Consider the following 24,114-nt stretch of genomic DNA (forward strand, 5'->3'; position numbering starts at 1 on the left):
ATTTAAAAAACACTCTCACATTCATCATTTAAATTGACAATGACCTATGAGTTAGGCCTGGTAAGGATTTTTATTACTGACATTTTGTAGATTAGAAATTGAAAGCCCAAGAGTTAAAGCACATTGTCCAAATTTGAACAGTAAGAAAATCGGTGTGGTTAAGATTCGTCATAGCTTTAACCTATGGTTAATCTCACAGAAGCCTAGTCTTCTCTCTCTTATGCTTTTTTTTTTTAGATTTATTTATTTATTTGAGAGAGAGAGGTAGGGGGTAGGAGCAGAGGGAGAGAGAGAGAGAGAGAGAATCTTCAAGCAGACTTCAGCACCGTGTGCGCAGAGCCCAACACAGGGCTCCATCTCATGACCATGAGATCATGACCTGAGCTGAAATCAAGAGTCAGACAGACACTTAACCTACTGAGCCACCCAGGTGCCCCTCTCCTCTACTTCTCTGAAAGGTTACAGACAGGACAGGGTCATGAAAATGGGTTTGAACTTAAAATCTGAAAATAAATCCGATTATGATAGAAATAAGGTGTAGGGTTCCCATCCCGGATAAGAAACAATAACAAATGCTATGTAGTAGCAACTAGTTGCCCTAAAGGATGAAACCAGGCCTTTTACCCTTTCCTGCTTTTGTCTCTGGTTCATGCTCTGATCCAAAGAGAACTGGCCTTTATCTCACAAATACCTGATCCACAGCCTGTAGTCGTCTCTCGCCATTGGTCTCTCCTTCACATGAAGCCAAAAGGCAAGTAGCAAATAAAACAAAACAACTTTGTTTTGTGAGCACCAGCATGTGGGATTCGCTGGCACAGGTTCTGCTAAGTTCCAATAGTCCTCTTTGTGGCTTCTTAGGAGAAGCGGAGCTACATTAACAGGGGAGATTATCTTCACCCAGAGGGATAGAGAAAAGGAAAGGAGAAGAGACAGGATGAAAAACACAGAGGCAAGATCAGAGAAAGAGGAGAGGGAAGGAAGGGAAGGAGGAGGGAAGAGAGAGAGAGAGAAAGAAGCAAATAAAATATTATTTATCCAAAAATAACACTCGACAGGGAGTTGGAAGAACTGATTTCGAAACGCAGCTCTGATACTAAACAGCTGATGGTGCCCCAATCCCAGAACCTCTTTTGTCTTGTCTCGTCTCTAAACTGTATTCACTCAGCCGTATTTATCCTTGGGGGTTGAAGGGCAAACGGCCCAGGAGAGGTAAAAGTGTTTGGAAAACAAGGTCAGCATTACCACCTACAGCCGGAGGAGGCTGTTAAATCCCTGCATCTTACGACCAGAGAATTTTCTCTGACTCTGTCCAAGCTTTCCTCTGGAAGCGGCTTATGATTATTCAGCAGCTGATTTTCCCTTGCCTCTTCCTCCTCTGCCTGCCGCTGCCTGACCTCTGACCCTATAATGGTGACTTAATGCCCAACAAAGGAGGGCCAACCGACTTGGAAACAAAGACAACAATCAAATCAACCTACTTCGTTCCATGTTAACAAAAGCCTTTATCTGGGAGAAAAATCAGAACTTGTTAACAGCTGATATCTATGAGGCGTATTACAAAATGCTTTCAAGCTATCTCATTAGAACCTTACAATAAGACTATTAATGAAGCAGAATGATGATTAATGTCACCTTTTGAGAGATGAGGAAACAAAGTTAATAGCTGTAAAATCAGGGCTGAAACCCGGGACTCCACTCCTAGTCCGGAAATCTACTATGGAGGTTTGCTAGAAAACTGAGCACTACTTAGAACACCACCCCTTTGTCACACTGTGTTCCTACTTCCTAGGGCCCAGGAAAGCCCTTCAGATTTACCAACAGGCCAGCTGTTGGCACAGGCTTTCTCTCCCTAACCCCAGAATGCAAATCTGGAGAAAGCCACACAAGTTAATTAGGAGGGCTGGAATTACATCAACTCCCTGTGGTAATAATTGGGTGCCTCGTGGGAAATAAAATAAAATATGCCATAAAAAATGAAATTTGTCTGGTAAAACTAATGAAAGAAGGGAGATGAAAGATGAGAGAATGTGGGAATAGTATGAATATGCAGATTTCTTATTTTTCAAAATGGAGGTTCAACGTAAGCTATTTAAGATGACCCATCAAGTGGAAACATATTATTTAAATAACCACTGAAGTAACTAAAAATGATCAGTATAGGCATGTTTTTAAAAAAATGAACGACGGAGAAGTACAAAAAAGACGATGAAAGAAATGACTTCTTATTTGTTAATGTAAATGGGTTCATATTAGGAAGTCACTAGATATTGGTCGAAAAGGCTAGGATAAAAATACTATGCTAAGTTACACTTACAGTCATCCATAGAAAAAGATAGACTATAAACCTTCTTGTTAAAAGAAAAATACACTCGGGGTGCCTAGGTGGCTCATACAGTTAAGCATCCTGTTCTTGGTTTCAGCTCAGGTTATGATCTCAGGATTGGAAGATCGAGCCCTGGGACAGGTTCTGTGCTCAGCACAGTCTGCTTGGGATTCTTTCCTCTGTTTTCCTCTCTCTCTCCCCCTCCCCCTGCTCATGCACGGGTGCTCTCTCTCTCTCTCTCTCTCTCTCTAAAATAAATAAATAAAATCTTAAAAAAAAAGAAAAATATATACTCAATGGAAGGCAAAGGAAATCTAGAAAATATGGTAATATATTTTTAAAAATACAATAATACAAAAATCAAGAGGGGAGAATGAAGATTATCACTGTCATATCATTATATGTAAGTAGGTTCATCTTACCAATTTAAAGAAAAGACCCCCAGGTTGGATCACAAAGTAAAATTCAATTATATGCTGTATAGAAGAACATTTGAAAAACAAAGAGACTCAGGTTTATAGTAAGAACTAGGCAAATATATATGAAGAAAATGCAAAGAAAAACAACTTAAGGTTTACAATATTCACCAGACAAGAACAAAAACAGTCAAGGCACTAAAGAAGATAAACTTTATAAGGAAAAGATTGTAATCTAAAATAAATAATCAAATTCTGTAAGTGTTCCTACATCAAACAAGACAGTATCAACATTCATAATGTAAAGTCACAAAAGTAAGAAAAAAAAACCATAGTAATTAAGGAAAATTTAATTCTCCTCTCTCAGTCTATGACAGATCAAGTAGCCAAAAAATAATAATAATTAATTAATTAATTGGCAAAGACAGAGAAGACATATAAAATAGCATAATGATAGTGGATCTGAGTACCAGTTATCAAATTCTCTACATAGAAGCAGAGACTGCACATTCAAGTATTTATGAAATGTGGATAAAAATTAACTATTTAAATTTAAATGTAAAAATATTCAGTAAATCCAAAAACACAGAAATAGAGAAGACATTCTCTAAAAACAATGTATAAAACTAGAAATTAATAATATATTTCAAAGGAGTCAAAACCTTCCAACTTAAAAAAAAAAGTTGCCTTAATCATACCCTTGAATCAAAGATAAAACAAACAAAAATAAAAGGGCATATGAAACATAATAAAACATTATATCTGGTAAAGCATAATTAAAGAAAATTTAATATTCATAAAACGTATGTATCTAATATAAAACAACTCTAAACTTTAAGTGAAAAATGCACAACAGAATATACACAAATAGAGCACTAGGAAATACAGATAAATATAAAAAACAATAAATGGGAAAATGAATTCTTCTATAGTGAACAAGTACACTCAAGAGGTGGTACTGGGCGCCTGGGTGGCTCAGTCGTTAAGCGTCTGCCTTCGGCTCAGGTCATGATCCCGGAGTCCTGGGATCGAGTCCCACATCGGGCTCCCTGCTCAGCAGGAAGCCTGCTTCTCCCTCTCCCACTCCCCCTGCTTGTGTTCCTGCTCTCACTGTCTCTCTCTCTGTCAAATAAATAAATAAAATCTTTAAAAAAAAAAAAAAAAAGAGGTGGTACTTTGAAATAAACTATTAGCTACTCAAATCCCCACATAAGGAAAAAAGTATTACATCTAAAATAATTTTTTATTATTCTTTTAATCATCTATTTTCTTACTTCTCTCAGTTCAATGAAAATTTAGAAACCTGAATAAAATGGAATGATTTTCTAGTAAAAAAATAAATTAAAGAAACTGTAAAGAGAGAGAATGTCTAAACATGCCAATACGATAGTGAAAATCGAGAAAGTTGTAGTGCTACTCGTCCTTAAAAAGCACCAGGTCCTTCCATGTTCATAGGTGAAATATACCAATCATCTAGGTAAAAGATAAATCCATTTCTTTACTTGGTAAAATCAAGAGAGGGGGAAAGGAAAAAAAAAACATTGTCTTTTAAAAATTATCTAATATTAATACCAAAATCTGCAAAGACAGACCAATAGAAGAAAACTAAATATCAATCAAATTTATGAATATTGATACAAAAACACTTTCAAAATTTGTAGTGAATATTCAATGGAATATTAAATTATAACATAATAATTCCAAGTGGATTTGTACCTTGAATGTACAAAAATGTTTCAGTGTTAAGAAATGTGTGACATAATTCATGATATTAATTAGATCTAAGGAGAAAAATAAATAATATCTCCAAAGATGCCTTTTATAAAAGCATTCAGAGAAATTCAATATCTAGGCATAGATGCCCAGCAGACTAGCTCTTCTGAAGATAACAACTAGAAATTCTGCACAAAATGGAAAAAACAAACCGAAAGACCCATCCTCCTCCCCATAAAAATTATACCTATGGCTTTAGAGAGTGAATAAAGGAAATCTCCACAATGCCAGGAGGAACAAATTTGAAAGTAATCAGTATACCAAGAACCAACAAAATATGACCTATCGTTAAAAAGGACCATCAGTGGAGGCAATCCATTGATGACCCATAAGCTTGAGATGACCCATAAGTTGGAACTATCAGGAAGAACTTTAAAGTAATTATTGTAATTACGTTAAGATAAAGGAAAATATACCCATAAAGAAAAGAAAATACATGAAGTCTTTTAAGAGAAATAGAAAATATAAAAGAGGACTAAATGGATGCTTTAAAACAAAAAGAACAATTGAAATAAAAAAATACTTGATAGACTTAATAGCAGAATGAAATGACAAAGGAAAATGTCAGTAAATGTGAAGTTGCATCAATAGAAATTGCCAATCTGAAGATGAGATAGAGAAGAGACTAGGAAAAAATAGAGACTCAGATACCTGTGGGATAATGCCAAATTTCTGTTATACATATAATTGAAGTATCAGAAAGAAAAAAAAACACAGAGAATGGGACAAAAAAAGTTTTAAAAAGTAATAACCTTAAATTTTCCAAATTTGTTGAAAGACACAAATTTTAAATGCAAGAAGCTCAAGGGAATCCCAAACAAGATTAAATACACACACACACACACACACACAGACACACACACACACACACACACACACTTAGGCACATCACAGTCAAACTTCTGAAAACTAAAAATAAAAGTAACATGTGAAAGCAGCAAGAGACTACACAGAATAGCAGTTCAAGTAACTGTGAACTTCTAAAATTACGGAGGCCAGAAAACAGTGGAACAACATCTTGAGAGTGCTGAAAGAAAAGAAAATGTCAAGTCAGAATTCCCTAACTAAAGAAAAGGTTCTTCAAGAATGAAGGCTAAATAAAAATGTTTAAAAAATATATATCACCAGTAGATTGCAGTACAAGGAATAGTAAAAATTAATTTTTCATATCGATGGACTATGGCATCAAAAGGAAATCTAAATCTTCTGGAACAAATGAAGTATATCAGAAATGAAAATATCTATTTAAATACAAAATACAATTATATATCCTAATTTCTTTGAAATACATAAAACTTCTTTTTTAAAAAACGATTTCATTTATTTATTTGAGAGGAGAGAGCGTGAGCACAAGTGGGGGGGGGCAGAGGGAGAGGTAGAAGCAGACCTGCCCATGTTGAGCAGGAAGCCTGATGTGGGGGCTCTATCCCAGGACCCTGAGATCATGACCTGAGCCAAAGGCAGACCCTTAACCAACTGAGCCACCCACATGCCCCATATATAATTTCTTAAAGCAAAGTTTATAACATTATTGTGTGGGTTTTAAAATGCACATAGAAGTAATATGCATGACAACTGCACCATGAAGGTCAGTGCGGAGGGGGTGTAAATACTGCTACATGCATATTGTACATGTGTATGTATGTAGGTAGGTATATATTTAATGTATATTATGATGTTTTGACATATTAAGGAAGCCTTTCTGTCTGGGGAGAGACTGCCCCTCTTGGAGCTAGCCAATTCTTAAGAGATAGCAAAGGGCCCAACCCAGAGCACACCATTGATATGCATATAAAACAACCCAGAACCATACCTCTTCTATCTGGTCCATAAACACCATGAGGCAACATTCTTCTGCCTTAGTCAATCCAGGGTCAGGTACTAAGAAACAATGGATTACCCCTATGGCTTAAAGTCCACCAAAATTATTAAAACTAGCCAATCCCCAAATTGATTACCCGGTCATGCCTTGCCCTTCCTGTGGAAACTCCAGTGAAGGCTATGGTCTAAGTTTTCCCATAGCTCCTGCCCTTTCAGCCTCCTGACCAACACTGGTGAACTTCCCCTGTGGCCCTATGTGGCATATGGTGACCCCCTATCTTGGACCTGTGATTATAATAAACTTCTTTCTTCTCAGCTGCCCTCTCATTTTCTCCTGTGGCCACACCAACTTTATTATACCATATCCAACATTTACATTCCTAGAACAATATGTTTACAAGGTTTCTGTTTGAAGTGTAGCCTTACAATATTACCTCTAAGTAGACTGTGAAAAATTAAATACTTATAATTCCTTCAGCAATGGTTCTCAATATGGAGTGATTTTGCCCTTAGGGTACATTGGCAATGTCTGGGGACATTTTACGATTATCATAACAGAAGCAGGGTACTACTGGCATCTAGTGGGTATAAGCCAGAGTTACTGTTAAACATCCTACAATGCACAGAACAGCTTCCCACACCAAAGAATTGTCCTGCCCAAAATGTAAACAGTGCTGATGTTGAGAAACTCTGCCTAAAGCAACCACAAAATTATATAAAATGTTATAGCTAAAAAGCCAACAGAAATATTAAAATTCAATTAGGAAGACTTAAATAATTAAAAAGGTGGTTGAAAAGATGATATAGGAATAAAAACTAGAAAGGGGAAACGGAAAACAAATAATAAGTAGACTCAACTTCAATCAGATTAAGTTATATAAAATGTAAAGGAACTAAACATTCCAATTAAAAGGCAGAGATTATCAGAGTGGATTAAAAGCATGACTCAATTATGTGATCTCTATAACAAATGTCTTTTGAATACAAAGACGTGGACAGCAGATGGATGAAAAAAAGATTTACTATGCAAAATAATAAGTATTAAAATGATGGAGTGGATATAATAATATTAAATATAAAAATAAATTTCAACACATAGAATGCTGCTAGAGATAGAGGAACAAACATTTCATCATGAAAAAAAGCTCAATTTTTCAGGAAGACATATTAATCATAAATGTATATGTACATAATAACAGACTCCCAAAATACATGAAGCAAAAAATAATAAAATTAAAGAGGCAAGAAGAAAACCCCATGATGATAGTAGATTTCAACATTCCTTTCTCAATAACCAATAAAAAGCTAGACAAAAATCAGTAAAAATACAGATAACCTAAACAATGCTGTCAAACATAAAAAACTAATTGATATTTATAGAAAACTACATACAAAATTATTTTCCAATGAACATGATCATTCACAAAGATGTACTATCGCTCAATCAGTAAAAGAAGTCTCAATATATTTATAAAGATTAAAATCAAGGCTGTATGTTCTCTAAATTAAAATTAAATAATACTAAAATCTTAAGAAAACTCAAAATATTTGGAAATTAGCCAATACAACTTCTAAAGTATTCATGGTTCAAAGAAGAAAGCACAAGAAAAATTAGAGACTACTTCTTGCTGAATGATAATAGAAGCACAACATATCAAAATCTGCGAGATCCAGTAAAGGATATATAATTTATGATAAATGTACACATGCAGATATTTACTTAGAAATACGTATAAATACACATAAATACACACAAAAACATTCGTGTTCTTGTATATTTGCACACTATTTCTTTAAAACAACAACAACAACATGTAATTACCAGCTATTACCTAGGGAGATAATGCTTGAGAAGTGAGAGTCTAGGGTGAGAGAGAGATTTCCTGAAAATAAACATTTTAAGATGTTTAAAAATATATTTACAATTGCTTATAAAATTGAAAAATCCACCAGTTCAAAAATTCAGCAAACTAAATCAATTTGTTGCATCTTACATCCATGAAAAGTAAATTAAAAAACAGATCTTTGATACGGTGTGTTTTTTGTAAGGAAACCAACCACTTGATTGAACTGTGCTTTTTTCAACATTGTAGAAATGTTTTCCTGCTCTTACTATGTGCCAGGCCAAGGCCACGTGTTTAACGATACAAAACTAAACAAACAAAAAAATGTACTTGCCCTCAAAGAGTTCACCATTCAATGGGAGAAGCTCACATTCAAAGGCTGTCCTTCGGGCTTAGATATAAAATATTTAGGAAAGGCAGTTCCTTCCAAGACCATAAGAAGAGCTTAGTTCAGCAACCCTTTTCTACAGATCTCATCAGGTATATTGGTGAATGTCAACATCTCTGAGATGGTTGATGTCATCTCCACTAAGCTCCCAGGGAAGATCTCAAACAGACTTCTTTTAAGAGCTATTAACCATCATAGATTCTGTCCACTCAGCTTTACAGAATAATTTCAATTTCCAAACGCATTACACTTTTTTCCACCTCTACTCCTTTGGCTGTGCTGTTCCTTCAGCTTGGAATGTTAAACTTTGTTCTCCTTCTTTGGCCAACTCCCACCCAATGTCAAATATAGGCTCAAATCCTTCTCCAGGAAAGCCTCTCTGATTCTCTGCCACACAAATTAGGTTGAGAATATTTCCTCCATGCTCCCACAGCTCTTTCCACCTTACATTCAACTATTTATTTCTCATGGTCTCATATTAAAGTACAAATTTACTTAAAGTTGTATCCCTGGTGTCCAACATACAGTAGAAACTCAATAATTGATTAATTCAGCTGTAGAGCTTTACTTTTCTCCCTTCACCCAGCTTATCATTCTAAACTGAACTTTGTGATTGACTCCCTACGTGACATAGCCCCACCGAACCACTTTTCCAAATCTAAGGCATCACACTCACTTGTCCAGTGACATCCCAGGGAAGACAAACTCGCCCAGGCAGATTCGGTAGACAGAGCTCAGGGGAATCCGTTGCAACTGCACACAGCTGAGCATGATAAAGTCATATTTACAGATCAAGAGAGTCTTGTCTGTGACCAGCAAAATCCTCTCCTTCTCATTGTTCCAGTGGTCTATCCTGTAGGAATTATCACAGAAAATAAGAGTTGATGTTGTGGTCTTTCCAAGTTAGAGATAATGGCACTCACTGAAACATCCCTACTAACACAGAAAATAGGGAGCTTTGATCACCTCAGAAGAGGGGTTGAGGAATACCTAATGCCATCCTCTCTCAGTCCAGTTCCATGACCAAGGGAGGAGGGAAGATGGAAGATTGCAGAAAATATATGATTCCAGAGATGAGTACCCATGAAGGGATCCATGAGGGGAATGACAAGTTTGTACCATGTTGGCAGCTACCTGATTCATGTTCCTTCACATCTTCCCTGTTCACTAGAAAACCTTCATCTTCCTCCAAGGACACCAAAACATCTATGTTTCTAACTCAATTCTTACCACAAACCTTACTCACCACACACTTGTTTTTTCTAATCCCCAAAAGTTAGGTTGCTGAGTGGAGATGAAATGGGGACTAACACAGGTGCACTCATCCCCAAGCCATCATTGCATCTGTTCATCCTATCATAACCTTGAACAAGTGTAGTGGTGTTCTTAGGAGCCAAGGACAAAGTAGACACTAGATCAGTGTTTACTACATTGATTTGCTTTGGCCTTGAGACCCTTTCAGGGCATGCATGGAAAATTCTGACTCAACAGAATCTCCACCAGAGAAAACAGGAAGAAATCCAAACAGTGGTGTCTGGTTAGAAGGAAGTGCACATGGTCTGTAAATCCTCTCACCCACAGCACTTTTGCTGTCTATCTACTATAGTCTTTAGGATATAGCACTCATGACTTTTATTAGAATTATTTCTGTACATGTTTTGTTTTCCCTAAGAGACTTGTAGAGGATGATCTGTGACTGATTCATACCTGAACCCTCACGACACAGAATCAATCTAATGTAAAGACAGAATGGGCATCTTATTCCCACCCATTCTCACAGAGTAACCACAGTGCTATTTTTAAAATGCAAACAGAATGACATCGCTCCCCTGTTTATTTTATTAAATAGCATCTCTTTGATCTTAGGAGCAAATCCAAGTTACCTGTGGACTACAGCATTATCTCATAGCAAGCTAAGAACCTCAACTGTCCAAATCATAGTCAAATGTCCCATGCAAAGAGTATTTCTTCAGTTTCTGTATAAACTTGGCTCTCTATCATGCTCTCTCAAAGCATCCAAACCCATTGTTTTTTGTTAGAAGGAATGATATGTAAAACATTTAGAAGTACCATGTGGACACTGACTGATCAGAATGGACACCATAGTACAGAGGGAGGACAATGCCAGTCAGTGTGAGCTCAGTGTCGTGTGTGTGTGTGTGTGTGTGTGTGTGTGTCTGTGTGTTTGTGTGTGTGTGGGGGGGGGTATGTGTGTGTTCCATGGTGTGTGTGTGTTCCATGAAGGCAGAGACTGTGTCCCTTGGGCTACTCACTCTATCCGGTTCCTGTCAAATAGCCTACACTAAATAAGTATCTCTTGAGTGAACAGATGAGTGCTAATCAAAAATTTTGAAGGTTGTTGGGCTAGATGAGGGTGGGAGTGAAAACTTCCAGCTCTATAATTTACTAACTCTGCAAGATAGGATATTTGACCTGTCTTTGGCTCATGTTCCTTATCTGTGAAATGGAGACAATACTAGCACTCATCTAAGTTTGGGGAGAGGATTAGGGGAAATGATTCTCAATCAGTGCTCTATAAATCAGCTATTATTATCAGTGGCAGGGACCTCAGTCACAAAGGAATTTTGGGCAACCCAGATATATGCCATTCCCCAGTAGAGCATAACCTAAACAAAGACAAGTAAGACAAGTCAGAAGTTAAATCAGTGCAAGGAACAGTAGACGTGTGAAAGAGAGAAAAAAGGAGAAAAGAGAAGAAAAGAGAGAAAAGCAGAAAAAGGGAAAACAAGAAGGCTGGGATCACTGATAGAGGCCCTACTGTACGGTGGCCATGAGGTGGTATCAGTACTAGTTCTACATCCCCCACAACCCTTTGAAGAAAATCACATCTGAAGTCAGTCAACTATAATATGATAGTAGATAGTAGAATATGGTGTACAGTCTGAGAGATCTGGTTTAAATCCTGGTTCGACTGTGTCCATCCACTCCAATAACACTGCCATACTCAACTCCTGACGCAGAGAGAAAAGGAAGGAATTCTAGATAATCTGTTTAACACTCTCAGTCTTAGTCAGAAAGACACCGGGGACTCTGAAATGTCTTATCAGATATCTACATAAATTTCTCTAAATAGCTTGCATCTACTTAGCAGCAAGTTAAAAAGCTGCTGCCTAATAAACCAGACTTGGTTTTAGTCTAAAAAAACCACAGCTTTTGGTTGAATGGTTTTACTGAAAATGTCAGCACTCCATAATGAGATTTATTTTAAAAGGTAAAGGATTTGGGAAAAAAGAGAATTCTTTTTAGGAACACAGAGTGCTCTGCTGTGACACAGATTCTGCATAATTTACATGTCGGGAAAGTCTGAATTCAAGTAAACACACAGATTTATAAATAGTTTGGGGCCACATCTCTAGCTCCTGGGTGGTATATGTATTTATTTAGACTTCAATCACACCTTTTTCCCCAAATAACTCATGCAAAAAACATTGAATTTCATATTCCCAATATTAACATAATTGAAGTTGGGTTGGCAACAATATCCACAACAAATATAGGGATAGGAATAACAGTAACATATTATGGAGATTTACAAAGTCCTTGGATATTGATGGTCCTTTTAATCCTCACAACAACCCTTTGGACTGGATGTTATTACCCTCATTTTAAAGACAAGGTAGAGAGACACAAAACCCAGCCATGGTATGAGCTTTCTTCCCAGTACCATCCACCTCCAAATAGAGGGTCCTTCAGTTGGTATGAGAATGTGATAAAACCCACTTCTGGAAGGAGCTGATGTGATGATATATACCACTCCTGGGACTGTGCTCTCTGGGAAACCTCTCCCCTGAGAAAACACCTATCATTGTCCCTTTCAAACCTTGTTCCCCCTCCAGTGTTCCCAATGTTGGAAAGGAACCCTCCTTCCAGTTATACAAGCCAGAGACTTAGGAGGGAGTCATTCTGAACTCTCCCTTTTCCTCACCTCACCTGCCAGGTCCTAAACATTTGACTCCAAAAATATTTCTCAACACCGCCCACTTAGCTCCATCTTGACCTTCACAACCCCAATCCAGTCTTCCCTCACCTCCTGCTTAGACTATTTCAATCACCCTCTTACAAGGTTTGGACTACTAGTCACCTAGACCCATTTTACCTACCTCTGCTCTTGTTCCTTCCTAACCTCTCCACCATACTGCAATGAGGGGGACCTTTTGAAAAAAACAAATCTGGCCCCCACCTCTCCACTTTAGCTTCAAACATTTCAACAGTTCCCCAGAGCTCTTCTAAGAAATGACAAAAGTTCTTCACCTGGTCTAAGATGCTGTCCACGGTCAAGCCCTACCTACTTCTTCAACCTCATCCCAGGCCAAGACTCTGCCCTCATTCTTCTTGATCTTTCAGTTTCTTGCATTTAACATGCCCACTCCTACTAAAGGGACTTTGCATATGCTGCTTCCTCCTGAGGTTCTTTACCTAACTGCTATAGTGCTGAGCTCAATTACTCCTTGTTCAGGCAAGCTTTCCCAGACCTCTGTGACTACTTCTGTTCTTTCTAATGTACACTTACATAACACCACACATTTCTCCTTCATAGTATTTATCCCAGATACAATTTTACAGTTATTTCTATGATGACCTAATTAGTGTCTGCCTCCTCTCCTATACTATAAATGCCACAAAGACAGTCAGTTCTTCACATCCTGTCTCCAAGGTTGCATGTGTCCAAAAAGTATTTCTGAAATGAATTAGTAAAGAATGAACAATCCTTGTGCTGTGCAGCCATATGCCTTGGCTCATGCTGTTCGGGAATCCTATCCTCACGTTTACACATTGAAATACTCCCCCATAAAATAGCACAGTTTCAAAAACTAATCAGTAACATTGGGAAAATGTTCATGCCTTAAAAGTCAGAAAGAGAGGATACAAAATGTTACTTTCAGGATACTTCCAACTTTGTAACAACAAATCCATAGATCAAAATGGTAACAGTGATTATTTCTGAGTGCTGGGATTTCACATGACTTCCATTTCTTTTCATGATTTTATTAGCCAGTGTTTAATTTCTTTTGGCAATGAACATATTCTACTTTTATGATAAAGAGATACTTTTTTTAAAAAAATAATCTCACCTATCCTTCAAATCCCCAGTTTAAATGCTATCTATTTCATGGAGACTCACCTTCACCAGTCTCCAGCCCACCCCCCACAAAGTAGATGTCGTCTTTCTTTGCATTAAATACACAGAAGCTTTTTATCAGAGCCTCAGCTGTAGCTCAAAATCACAATCTGCTCTATATTACAGTGATGTCTGTCTCCAGAATATCCTCTTGTTGCCGCACATTTGATGAGAGACACCCTAGTGTAGAGAGGTGTTTTGGTCCTGTTCGCGTCCCCTCACTATGCCCAACACAGAGCCCAGAGAGATCATGGTCTTAGCAAGTGAGCAGAGCATGAAAAACTAAAACCATAAGATTCATCCTCTTAGTTGTGAGACCCAGTGTCCCCTGACAGAGGATTTGTCGCATCCCCTGTTGCCACTGCTGTTCCTCAGCACTAGCGTCATTTCCCTATTTGATGAAGGGCCCGGACACCCCAGTATAAAAGGGAATCTAGGAACTCTGTGAGATTTGTGGTTTCCTGGGATGACAACAGTTTTGCCAGCAGAGGGCAACAGCGAACCAGCAATGACCGGCAACCGGTCAGAGCAAGTTTCCAGGGCTCCCATCCAGTCACTCAAACCATCCAGATGCTTTCCCAGTGGCCACAGCCCTACCCCAACAATACTTTCAGTTGCTCTTTTAAGGCTGTGTCACATCAATTTGTGGTTTTGAAATTATTTTCCTCCAAAAATGTTTTTTTCTAACATTATTCCACCATACTTACACACATGCACGCGTGCGTGCGCGCGCGCGCGCGCGCACACACACACACACACACACACACACACCATCCAATAGAAAGAGCTTCCCTAATATTGAATAGAGTGACTATACCTGGTTAACAAATCCATCTTCCTTCGTGTGCCCCTCCAGTCTCTTAGCATAGCCCAGACCTTAAAAGAGGAAGACAGTTTCTTGGCTAGCCAGAAATCGGCAACCCAGGAGGAAAACACTGAATCATTCATTCCACACATATTCCCTGAGCACCCACTGGGTTCCAGGCCCTGAAGAGAATCCAATTTGGGTTTGCTCTTGAAACATAAACAGATGAAAAATGCATAGCATTGAAGCAAAGCAATTTCCCTCCCCCTGAGTTAAGTGAAGTCTTAAAAAACCTTTAGCTAAATAATCCACATTAAATTCTTTCAATCATTTGGTTTTTCTTTCCTGGGGCCTCTCCAATTTGTTTAAAATAGGGGACCCTCCAAGTAAACACAGTATTCTAATAAAAACCCAATACCCACAAACCTTCTTTGTTCTCAGATCCCCTGACCTGACTTCCTGTGGTTCGGTTTTCTCCCCACTACCCCACAGAGCCAGGCATATTCCAAGTTCTGTGGTGGCTACTGGGAATAGTGAGAAGAGTATTCTGCTCTTAAGGAATACACAATTCTCTAAGATGTGAGATGAAACCATGTAGAGAAGAGCTAATATGGCACCCAAAGGTGTGACGAGATTTTATAATTTTAACACAAGTCCACAGACTCAGGTCTCTAGATTTCCAGTCCACTGTTCACAGGGCTGAGGAAAAGGAACCCCAGGCATCTATCTATTTGATGCCCTTGAAGAATGTTCTTTGATCAACACTTCATTTCCTGCTGTTAGGTGGAAGATCTCTGTGTTGAAAAAGCACAAGTTGCAAAACAGGAATGATTCTTTGGAATAAACACATGCAAAAAGTTTTCAGGAGGATTAAGTTTTTTTTTTTTTTTTTAACACTTCCTTAATGTATACCCCTGTAGGATAGACAAAGTGTCCCCATAAAACATAGATAGGATGGACCTAGAAACATCCATTCACGTATCCACAAAGACTATCTTTTTCCTGAATAAGTGAAAACAATGGCCATTTTTTTCCTCAGAAAACGGAGTTTTTGAGTTCTAAAAAATATAATAAAACTATAAATAATGAGCTTTACTTAGGAAACTATACATATATATACAATTTATATGTGTGTATGTGTATATGTATGTATATCCATATATATACATACATATATGACAATTCTGAAGCTTCTGAGATCTGCATGCATATGAATAATTCTGCCATGCATTTATCTTAGGTTATAATCAAAAGCCTTTACTTATTGGGGGTCTTCTCTGGATCAGGTACTTTGCCAGATATTATACAAATATTACCTGTTTTAATCTCCATCAAACAGTCTGGATGAGTACAGGTGAGGAAGCGGAGACTCAGGGAGGTACAACAGACTGGATATTTATTTCCCCTCAAAATTCCAATGTGGAAGCCCTAACTTCCAAAATGATGGTAGTAAGCAGTGGGGCCACTGGGAGGTGATTAGGTGCAAATGAGGTCATGGAGATGGAGCTCCCACGATGAGATCACTGTCCTTATAAGAAGAGGAAGAGGGGCACCTGGGTGCCTCAGTCGTTAAGCTTCTGCCTTCGGCTCAGATCATGATCCCAGGGTTCTGGGATCGAGCCCCATATCCGGCTCCCTGCTCGGCGGGAGGACTGCTTCTCCCTCTCCCACTCCCCCTGCTTGTGTTCCCTCTCTCGCTGTGTTTCTCCCTGTCATAAAAATAAATAAAATCTTAAAAAAAAGAGGAAGAGACAGAACTTCCTCCCTCCAGGATCTTAGACTTCCCAGTCTCCAGAACTGTGAGAAATAAATGTCCGTTGTTTAAGCCACCAAGTCTATGGACATTTTGTTACAGCAGCCTAAGCTGACTAACACAAGAAGCTAACATGCTCCAAATAACACAGCCAGGATTCATCCAAGGTATGTTTCACTTTAAACCCTTATGCTCTCCTCTTTACCAAACCACCATTCATTTGGAAGGAAATGAAATCTCTTCATGTAATCAATTAATATTGCTGAGTGTCTATACACTTGATGCTTGAACAACATAGGTTTGAACTGTGTGTGTCCACTTATATGCAATTTTTTTTTTTTGGTAAATATAGTACAGTACAGTAAATGTATTTTGATATTTTTTTAAATATTTTTATTTATTTGACAGAGAGAGACACAGCAAGAGAGGGGACATAAGCAGGGGGACTGAGAGAGGGAGAAGAAGGCTTCCCGTGGAGCAGGGAGCCCGACATGGGACTCGATCCCTGGACCCTGGGATCATGACCTGAGCTGAAGGCAGATGCTTAGTGGCTGAGCTACCCAGGTGCCCCAGTATTTTGATTTTCTTAATAACATTTTCTTTTCTCTAGCTTACTTTATTGTAAGAATACAGTATATAATACATATAACATTCAAAATAGGTGTTCATTGACTGTGTTATTGGTAAGCTTTCTAGTCAACAGTGGGCTCTTAGTAAAGTTTGGGGAGTCAAAAGTTATAGATGGATTTTTGATTACAGGGGTGGGGACTCAGCACCCATAACCCCTTCTTTGTTCAAGGATCAGTTGTGCTTTATTAAAGACATTATGTAGGTCCTCAGACTATAAAGTCCTCTATAATTATCCCTGTCCTTAAAAGCTTATAATCTAATGTGGGAGAACATAAATCAGGTACTATGGTATAGAGTGATTAATAATAACATGGAAATCTGTATACAGTGCTATGGAAATCCCAGTTAATGTCTAACATTGATTTAATGCTTACTTTGAATAAGGTTTTGGTCTAAGTTCTTCGTATAAATTACTTCATTTATGCTCACAGTAATCCTGTGAGGATGTCATTCTCCCCACTTTATAAATGAGGAACTAAAACATAAAAAGGTGAAATAACTTGCCCAATTCTGGAACTACAGTTCTAGAGGGTATTTGCCTTTAGAAACCATGCTTTTGATTAACCACTCTGCTCTACTGAAAGGCATTTAATACCACCGAGGAAATGAGGTACGGCTCTGGATAAAGTGTGCTTGAAGAATCTTTTTAAATAGCTTGATGCAAAAAGTAGATTAATTAATTTTAGTTGGAGGGAACAGCATGTGCAAACACGCAGAGCGACATGCACAGAATGACTTGTTGGAAGACACGTGTTTGCACAGTATGTAAATGAAAATCATGAAAACAGAATTACCATAAAAAGGGAGGGTAGAACCCACAAAGATTCTGACTCAGGATCGCTGAGATGGAATCCCGGGCATCTCTCCTTTTAAAAGCTATCCAGATACAGAAGGTTTTAAAAGACCAAAACATTTTCAGGAGCTGATCTCTCAGGCACTGAGGTGGAACCATTTTGAGCCTAAACCCAAAGAATTTGTAGGTGGCACTGGAAGATTTGTGGACTTACCCAACTTTTCAGAGTGGAAAGCTACCGAGTATTTCTAAGGAGTACTTTCCTAATGCAAATAATTAATCATGACCACCCTCACTTTATCAAAAGTTCTTTAAACTCCAGGAGTGAACCTCTTCTGCTTCTTAGTCTCCCAGCCAAAACAACTAACCAGAAGGAATCATTATATTATGTCATAGTCCCAACCTAGTCCTGGCACAGAGAAATTGCTTTGTGAATGTTAATTTCTTTTTTTATGTCCCTGTCCTAAAGACAAACTGCACCTGGCCAGTAGTTTTGTCAATACTCCTGTGAGCTTAAGACTCATTTTAACCATAAATGGGCCTTCATTTCATGGTACATTTCAAGTGCTAGTTTCCTGAGCAGTGGTGGGCTTTCTATCACACAGCCCAGAGTTAGAGATGCAGTTCTGCCCCTTACTAGCTGTGAGATCTTGCAAAACTTACTTATCTTTTCTAAAATCCTTTTTTCCAAATCTCTAAAATGAAAATAATAATAATATATACATACCTCATAGGGTTGTTGTGAATTTTTAAAATAGTGCTATAGAGCATTTAGTAAAATACAAAGCACACATAAAGTACTCAATTTTCATTGGCTATTAATATGATGATGATGGTGATGATGAAGAAGGAAGAGGAGGAGAAGAAGAAAACAATGAAGAAGAATTCTTTTAAATTCCCTTCAAACAATTTTGCAACAGGGGCGCCTGGGTAGCTTAGCTGGTTAGCATCAGACTCTTGATTTCAGCTCGGGTCATGATCTCAGGGTCATGAGATGGTGCCACAAGTAGGGCTCTGCACTGGGTGTGGAGCCTGCTTAAGATTCTCTCTCTTTGTTTATTTGAGAGAGAGAGAGAGAGAGAGAGTGCACAAGCAGGGATGAGGGGCGGAGGGAGAGGAGAGAATCTCAAGCAGATCATATTGAGTGTGGAGCCCAATGCAGGACTCAATCTCATGACTCTGAGGTCATGACCTGAGCCCAAATCAAGAGTCGGATGTCCTTGAACCGACTGCGCCACCAAAGTGCCCCAAGGAAGTATCTCTTTAGAGAAACAATACTAGGTATCCAGTCCAAAAATAATCCCCCTTAATGATCCAACAAATATTTATTGGTCCATTATTATGCTCCACACTCTACTGGTATAGTGGTGAGCCAAACAAGTCCCTGTTCCTCTCATGCTTACATTCTAGGCAGGCACACAGACAAAAGGAAATGGACACATAAACATAGAGACCAGGTAAAAGGGAGATGAGAGTATCTGTGGAAATAGTCTCTAGGTAAAATGAAGAGTTAGTGCAAAGGCCCAGAGACAGGATCCATCACATTTCATAAAACAGCAAGGAAGCCAGCATGACCAAGGCAAAAGGAACAAGTAAGGGAGTAGAGGGAGATGCAAGCAGAAGCCACATGCCATGCTGGGACAACCACAGTTTCTTTGTGATTGATGAATGCTTTTCATATTAAATGGTTGTTACCCTCTGCTTTACAGATGGAGAAACCAAGCCCCAATAAAGCGACATGCATCCAGCACTAAGTGACAGAGGCAAGACCAGAATCCAGCTTTTGGGACCCCCCAGCCCAGGCAATATACATCCCAACCAGCTGCTTCTCCCATTTATTTTTCCCACACAACCAGGCAACTTTGCTCTCCCTGTCACAGTACCATCCGTAAGAGGATATTTTAAAAGCTACCCAGAAGAAAAGACTCTGGGCACACCCCATCCTTCTCTCTTCTCCACAAAAGGACTGAATAGCTGTTGAATAGCTCAAGTCCCCCACAGCACACCAGGGGCTAATAGGAGGCCCACTCCCTGAGGAGCTCTCTCCTCCCCTGAACTGACTTTGGGGTATTCACTTGATCAGAAGCCCAAAAAGCTGGCAGAAGAACAAGGCCTAATTTTGAGAAGGCGGCAGAGAAGAAAGAACAGTGAGACAAGATACAACAAATGCTCACTTCTTGCCACCTCCATTGTATTATTCTTTTTAAATGGGAGAGATGTCTATTGACTGTACTATGTTAGTTCAGCTCTTTGGGTACAGGAGACACAGCCCAGATCAGGCAAGCCCAGAAGGAGGAGATACATAAATACTCTGAGGAATCCCACAGAAATCCAAGAGCAGGAACCATTGCACAGTTGGGCTTTATGAAAGCTGGAAATCCGCAAGGAACAAAAGCTATCCCCTCAGGGGCTGTCTCTATAATGATTTCTGGGTCTCTCCACACATCGCATGTTCCCTCTTGACTACCGTGCTCCCTCTGCTTACTACCAGTGTTTGTTCCTCTTTAATTTCACCTTGCCTATGACCTTTGTCTCCTTCATTTTGACTGTACCTGAACTTCCAGATCCACTTTCATAGCCATTCTAGCTGTTTCTCCCAGTTCAAATGCTCAAGATCAGGAATTCTTTTAGACCGAAGCATTTCTTTGAGCTGTCTTTTTGGGTCATGGGCCAGCTAATGGATTAGCTCCTCTTTGTCCAATCAGCCATGGCCAGAGGCTGAAGTCACAGAGCAAAAAATAGGAGCTGTCAATGAGATGCACTTTATTCTTCATTTTCAGAACTGTGCCAGCTATTCTGATTCCTTTGTCTCCATAAAAATTTTAGAATAATATTGTTTTCAGCTGCAAAAAATCTTGCTGAGATTTTGAAAAGGAATCATGTTAAACCTACAGGGTCAGATGTTGGAGAATTGATACCTTGACTATACTGCATCTTCCAATCTATGAATATGGTATTTCTCTCACTTATTTAGATTTTCTTTGATTTCTTTCATCAGCATGCCAAGTCCTATACATATTTTATTAGATTTACATTTCTTTCTTTGAGTGATTATAAGTGTTATTGTACTTTTGTTTTCACTTCTTTAATGCTAGCCTATAGAAATATAGCTGATTTCGTATGATCCTGTACCCTGCAACTCCATTAAAGTAATTTATTAGTTCTGGGAATTTTGTGGTAGATTTCTTCGGTTTTTCTACAAAGATTGTCATGCCATCTACAATTACGGACAGTTTTTATTTCTTCCTTTTTTTTTTTTATCTGTGTGGCTTTTATTTCCTCTTCTTGCCTTATTGTGCTGGCTAGAGCTTCCAGTACTCTGTTGAATAGTGGTAGTGAGAGTTGTCTCCTTTGCCTTCTTCCCAATCTTAAGGAGAAAACACTAGTCTTTTCCCACTAGCATGTTGTTAATTAAAGGTATTATGTAAATGTTCTTTATCAAATTGAAAAAGGTCCCCTCTATTATTTTTCTGAGAGCTTTTACCATAAATGTGTGTTAAACTCTGTTAAATTTTGCCAAATGTTTTCTCAGCATCAATTGATCTGACCATTAAGTTTTCTTCTTTAGCCAGTTAATATCGTGGATTACACTGATTAATTTTCCGATACTGAACCAGTCTTATATTCCTCGAATAAACCCCACTTGGTCATGATATATAATTATTTTTATAAGTTGCTTAATTTCTATTTGCTAACATTTCAATAAGAATTTTTGCATTTATATTCATGACAGATATTGGTTCGTAGTTTTATTTTTTCCTATCTTTGTCTGGATTTAGTATCAGGTTAATACTGGCTTCATAGAATGAGGTGGGAATTGTTTCTTCCTCTTCTATTTTCCGAAAAAGATTATGTAAATTGGTGCTCATTCATCTCAAAACATTTCATAGAATTCTCCAGTGAAACCATCTGGGCCTGGAGATTTCCTTTTTGGGGAGGCTTTAATTACAAATTCAATTTTCTAATTGTTATAGGGCTGTTGAAATTATCTACTTTATACTGAGTGAGTTGTGGTCATTTGAGTGTTTTGAGGAATTGATCCATTTCATCTAAATTGGCAAATTTATGTGTGCAGTTTTTAGTTAAAATCACTTACTATTTTTTGCACTTATTATTTTGTTGTTTGCAGGGTCTGTAGGGACATCCCATTCCATTTCTGATATTGGTAATCCATATCTTCTCTTTTTCTTTGTCAGCCTTGTTAAAAGTTTCTCAACTTTATTGAACTTTTCAGAGAACCAACTTTGGCTTCGTTAATTTTCTCCATTTTTTTTTATTGACTTCTACTTTTTTTTTTTAAAGATTTTATTTATCTTTTTGACAGAGAGAGAGAGAGACAGGTAGAGAGGGAACACAAGCAAGGGGAGCGGGAGAGGGAGAAGCAAGCTCCTGGCTGAGCAGGGAGCCTGATGCAGGGCTTGATCCCAGGACCTGGGGATCATGACCTGAGCCAAAGGCAGACGCTTAACGACTGAGCCATCCAGGCTCCCCTTGATTTCTACTCTTATCCTTATTATTTTCTTCCTTCTGTTGCCATTAAATTTGTTTTCTTATTGTTATTGTGTTCTAGTTTCTTGAAGCAGGAGTTTGGGTTATTGGTTTGAGACTTTCCCTTAATTGTCTTTAGCATTCTTCCATTAGTGCTATAAATTTCTCTCTCAGAACTGTTTTAGCTGAAACTCACACATTTTGACATGTTGTCTTTTTATTTGAATTCAGCTCAATGTACTTTTGATTTCCTCTGAAATTTCCTGTTTGACTCCTGGATTATCTAGAAATATGTTGTGTTGTTTCTAAGTGTTTGGAGATTTTCCTGTTCTCTTCTGGTTATTAATTTCTTGTTTGAGTCCATTGTAGTGAAAGAACACATTCTGAATGATTTCAATTATTTTAAATTTGGTGAGGTTTGTTTTGTGGCTCAGGATGTGTTGGATCTTGGTATATGTTCTCTGGGTGCTTAAAAAGAACACTTATCCTGCTTTTTCTGGGCGGAGTGTTCTATAAATGTTGATTGGATTCTCTCAGTATGTTGAGTTCTTCTAAATCCTTGCTGACTTTCTGCCTACTTGTCATATTGATTATTAAGAGAATGGTGTTGAAGTCTCTAACTAAAATCATGTGTTTGTCTATTTCTCCTTCTCATTCTATCAGTTTTTTTTTCACATATTTTGCAGCTCTCTTGTTTGGTGCATACACATTTAGGATTGTTCTGTCTTCTTGGTGGATTGACCCTTTTATCATTATACAATTCTTTCTTTGTCCTGGGTAATTTTCTTTGCTCAGATGTCTACATTTTTATTAATTCACATAGCACAGCATTTCATTTTTTAAACTCTGTAGTTTCTACTAAAGAGACCAGTGGAAGAAGCTCCCTCTTCTTCACAGGGATTACTCTTCTTAGACCCACCCTATCTTCCCTAAAATAGGGCATTTGAGGACAACCTAGGTACCTCATAGAGTAAACACAAATTACTGTTTGTGAATCAGGCAGCATGTTTATTCATAAGACTCTTTAACAGTTGTTTGTGTAACAGCTGTAAAGGCCCAAATGCGTTGATAGCCTCAATATTAAGATTGAGGTCTTACTTGTTTTCTTTACTGAAACACACATTGGCAGGCATCAAAATAATCAAGATTAAGTTTAGATTATTGGTAAAATATTTCTAGAACCTATTACCTTTCCAAAGATGTCAACCTCCTGTTTGATATCTTTCAGTAACTCAAGAAAGAAATGCCTACAGTGCTCACAAAGGAAACATAATGACAGTGTTGTGCTGCAAATGGTAAACTCTTTCTAAAATAATAATAAAGATAATGACAATGTTCTCATTTCATTTCTTTGGTATAAATTATCCTACCACAACTGATTTCAAGATGCCAAGGTAAGGTCACTGATCATGTAGTCAGAAGAGATGCACACAGATGGCTCTCATGACTGGGAGAGACCACCACACATCACTGTATCAAGGGAATAAAGAGGGGCCAGTATAAGGTAATGGGGAGTGACATGATGTTGGCAACTGGAAATATATAACCGATTTAAAAGTATTTGAATGACCTATGCATCTCTGATTTGTGACTGCAAGAAAAAATATGATCCAAATTCTTTAACCTGGAATTCAAAATTCCTGACTTTCTGTTTCCTTTCTGCCTTTCTAGCTTGTTTCTAGCTCTCTTCCTCTTGATCACTATAATCCAGACACACTGAACTGTTTGTGGTTCCTTGAGCCTGTCTATTACTCTACATATATTCTTCCCTTCCCTCTTCCTGGGATGTTCTTCCTCATCATATATTTTTGGAAATTTCTCTTTCTTCTTTAATCCTGGATGTCCCCTTTACCTAAGTCAACGATACAAACACAAAGTTCTATGCTCCTGAAAGATCATCTGCAGGACTCTATATCAGCATATATCATACTCTGTTTTGA

General features: G+C 38.1%; 1 protein-coding gene across 2 annotated transcripts in view; it reads right to left on the minus strand.

Moving 5' to 3' along the window:
• TPRG1 (tumor protein p63 regulated 1) overlaps positions 1-24,114 on the minus strand; it is a 202,197-nt gene that overhangs the window by 60,377 nt on the left and 117,706 nt on the right. For both annotated transcript variants that reach the window (XM_028100915.2, XM_088025057.1), the window contains one exon: positions 9,242-9,418. In XM_028100915.2, the coding sequence (XP_027956716.1) occupies positions 9,242-9,418 (177 nt within the window). The remainder of the gene's footprint in view (positions 1-9,241; positions 9,419-24,114) is intronic.

Source organism: Eumetopias jubatus, unplaced genomic scaffold (assembly GCF_037043125.1).
Source record: "Eumetopias jubatus isolate StellerSeaLion01/CBP00866 unplaced genomic scaffold, mEumJub1_p1.0 scaffold_1, whole genome shotgun sequence".
NCBI lineage: Eukaryota > Metazoa > Chordata > Mammalia > Carnivora > Otariidae > Eumetopias > Eumetopias jubatus.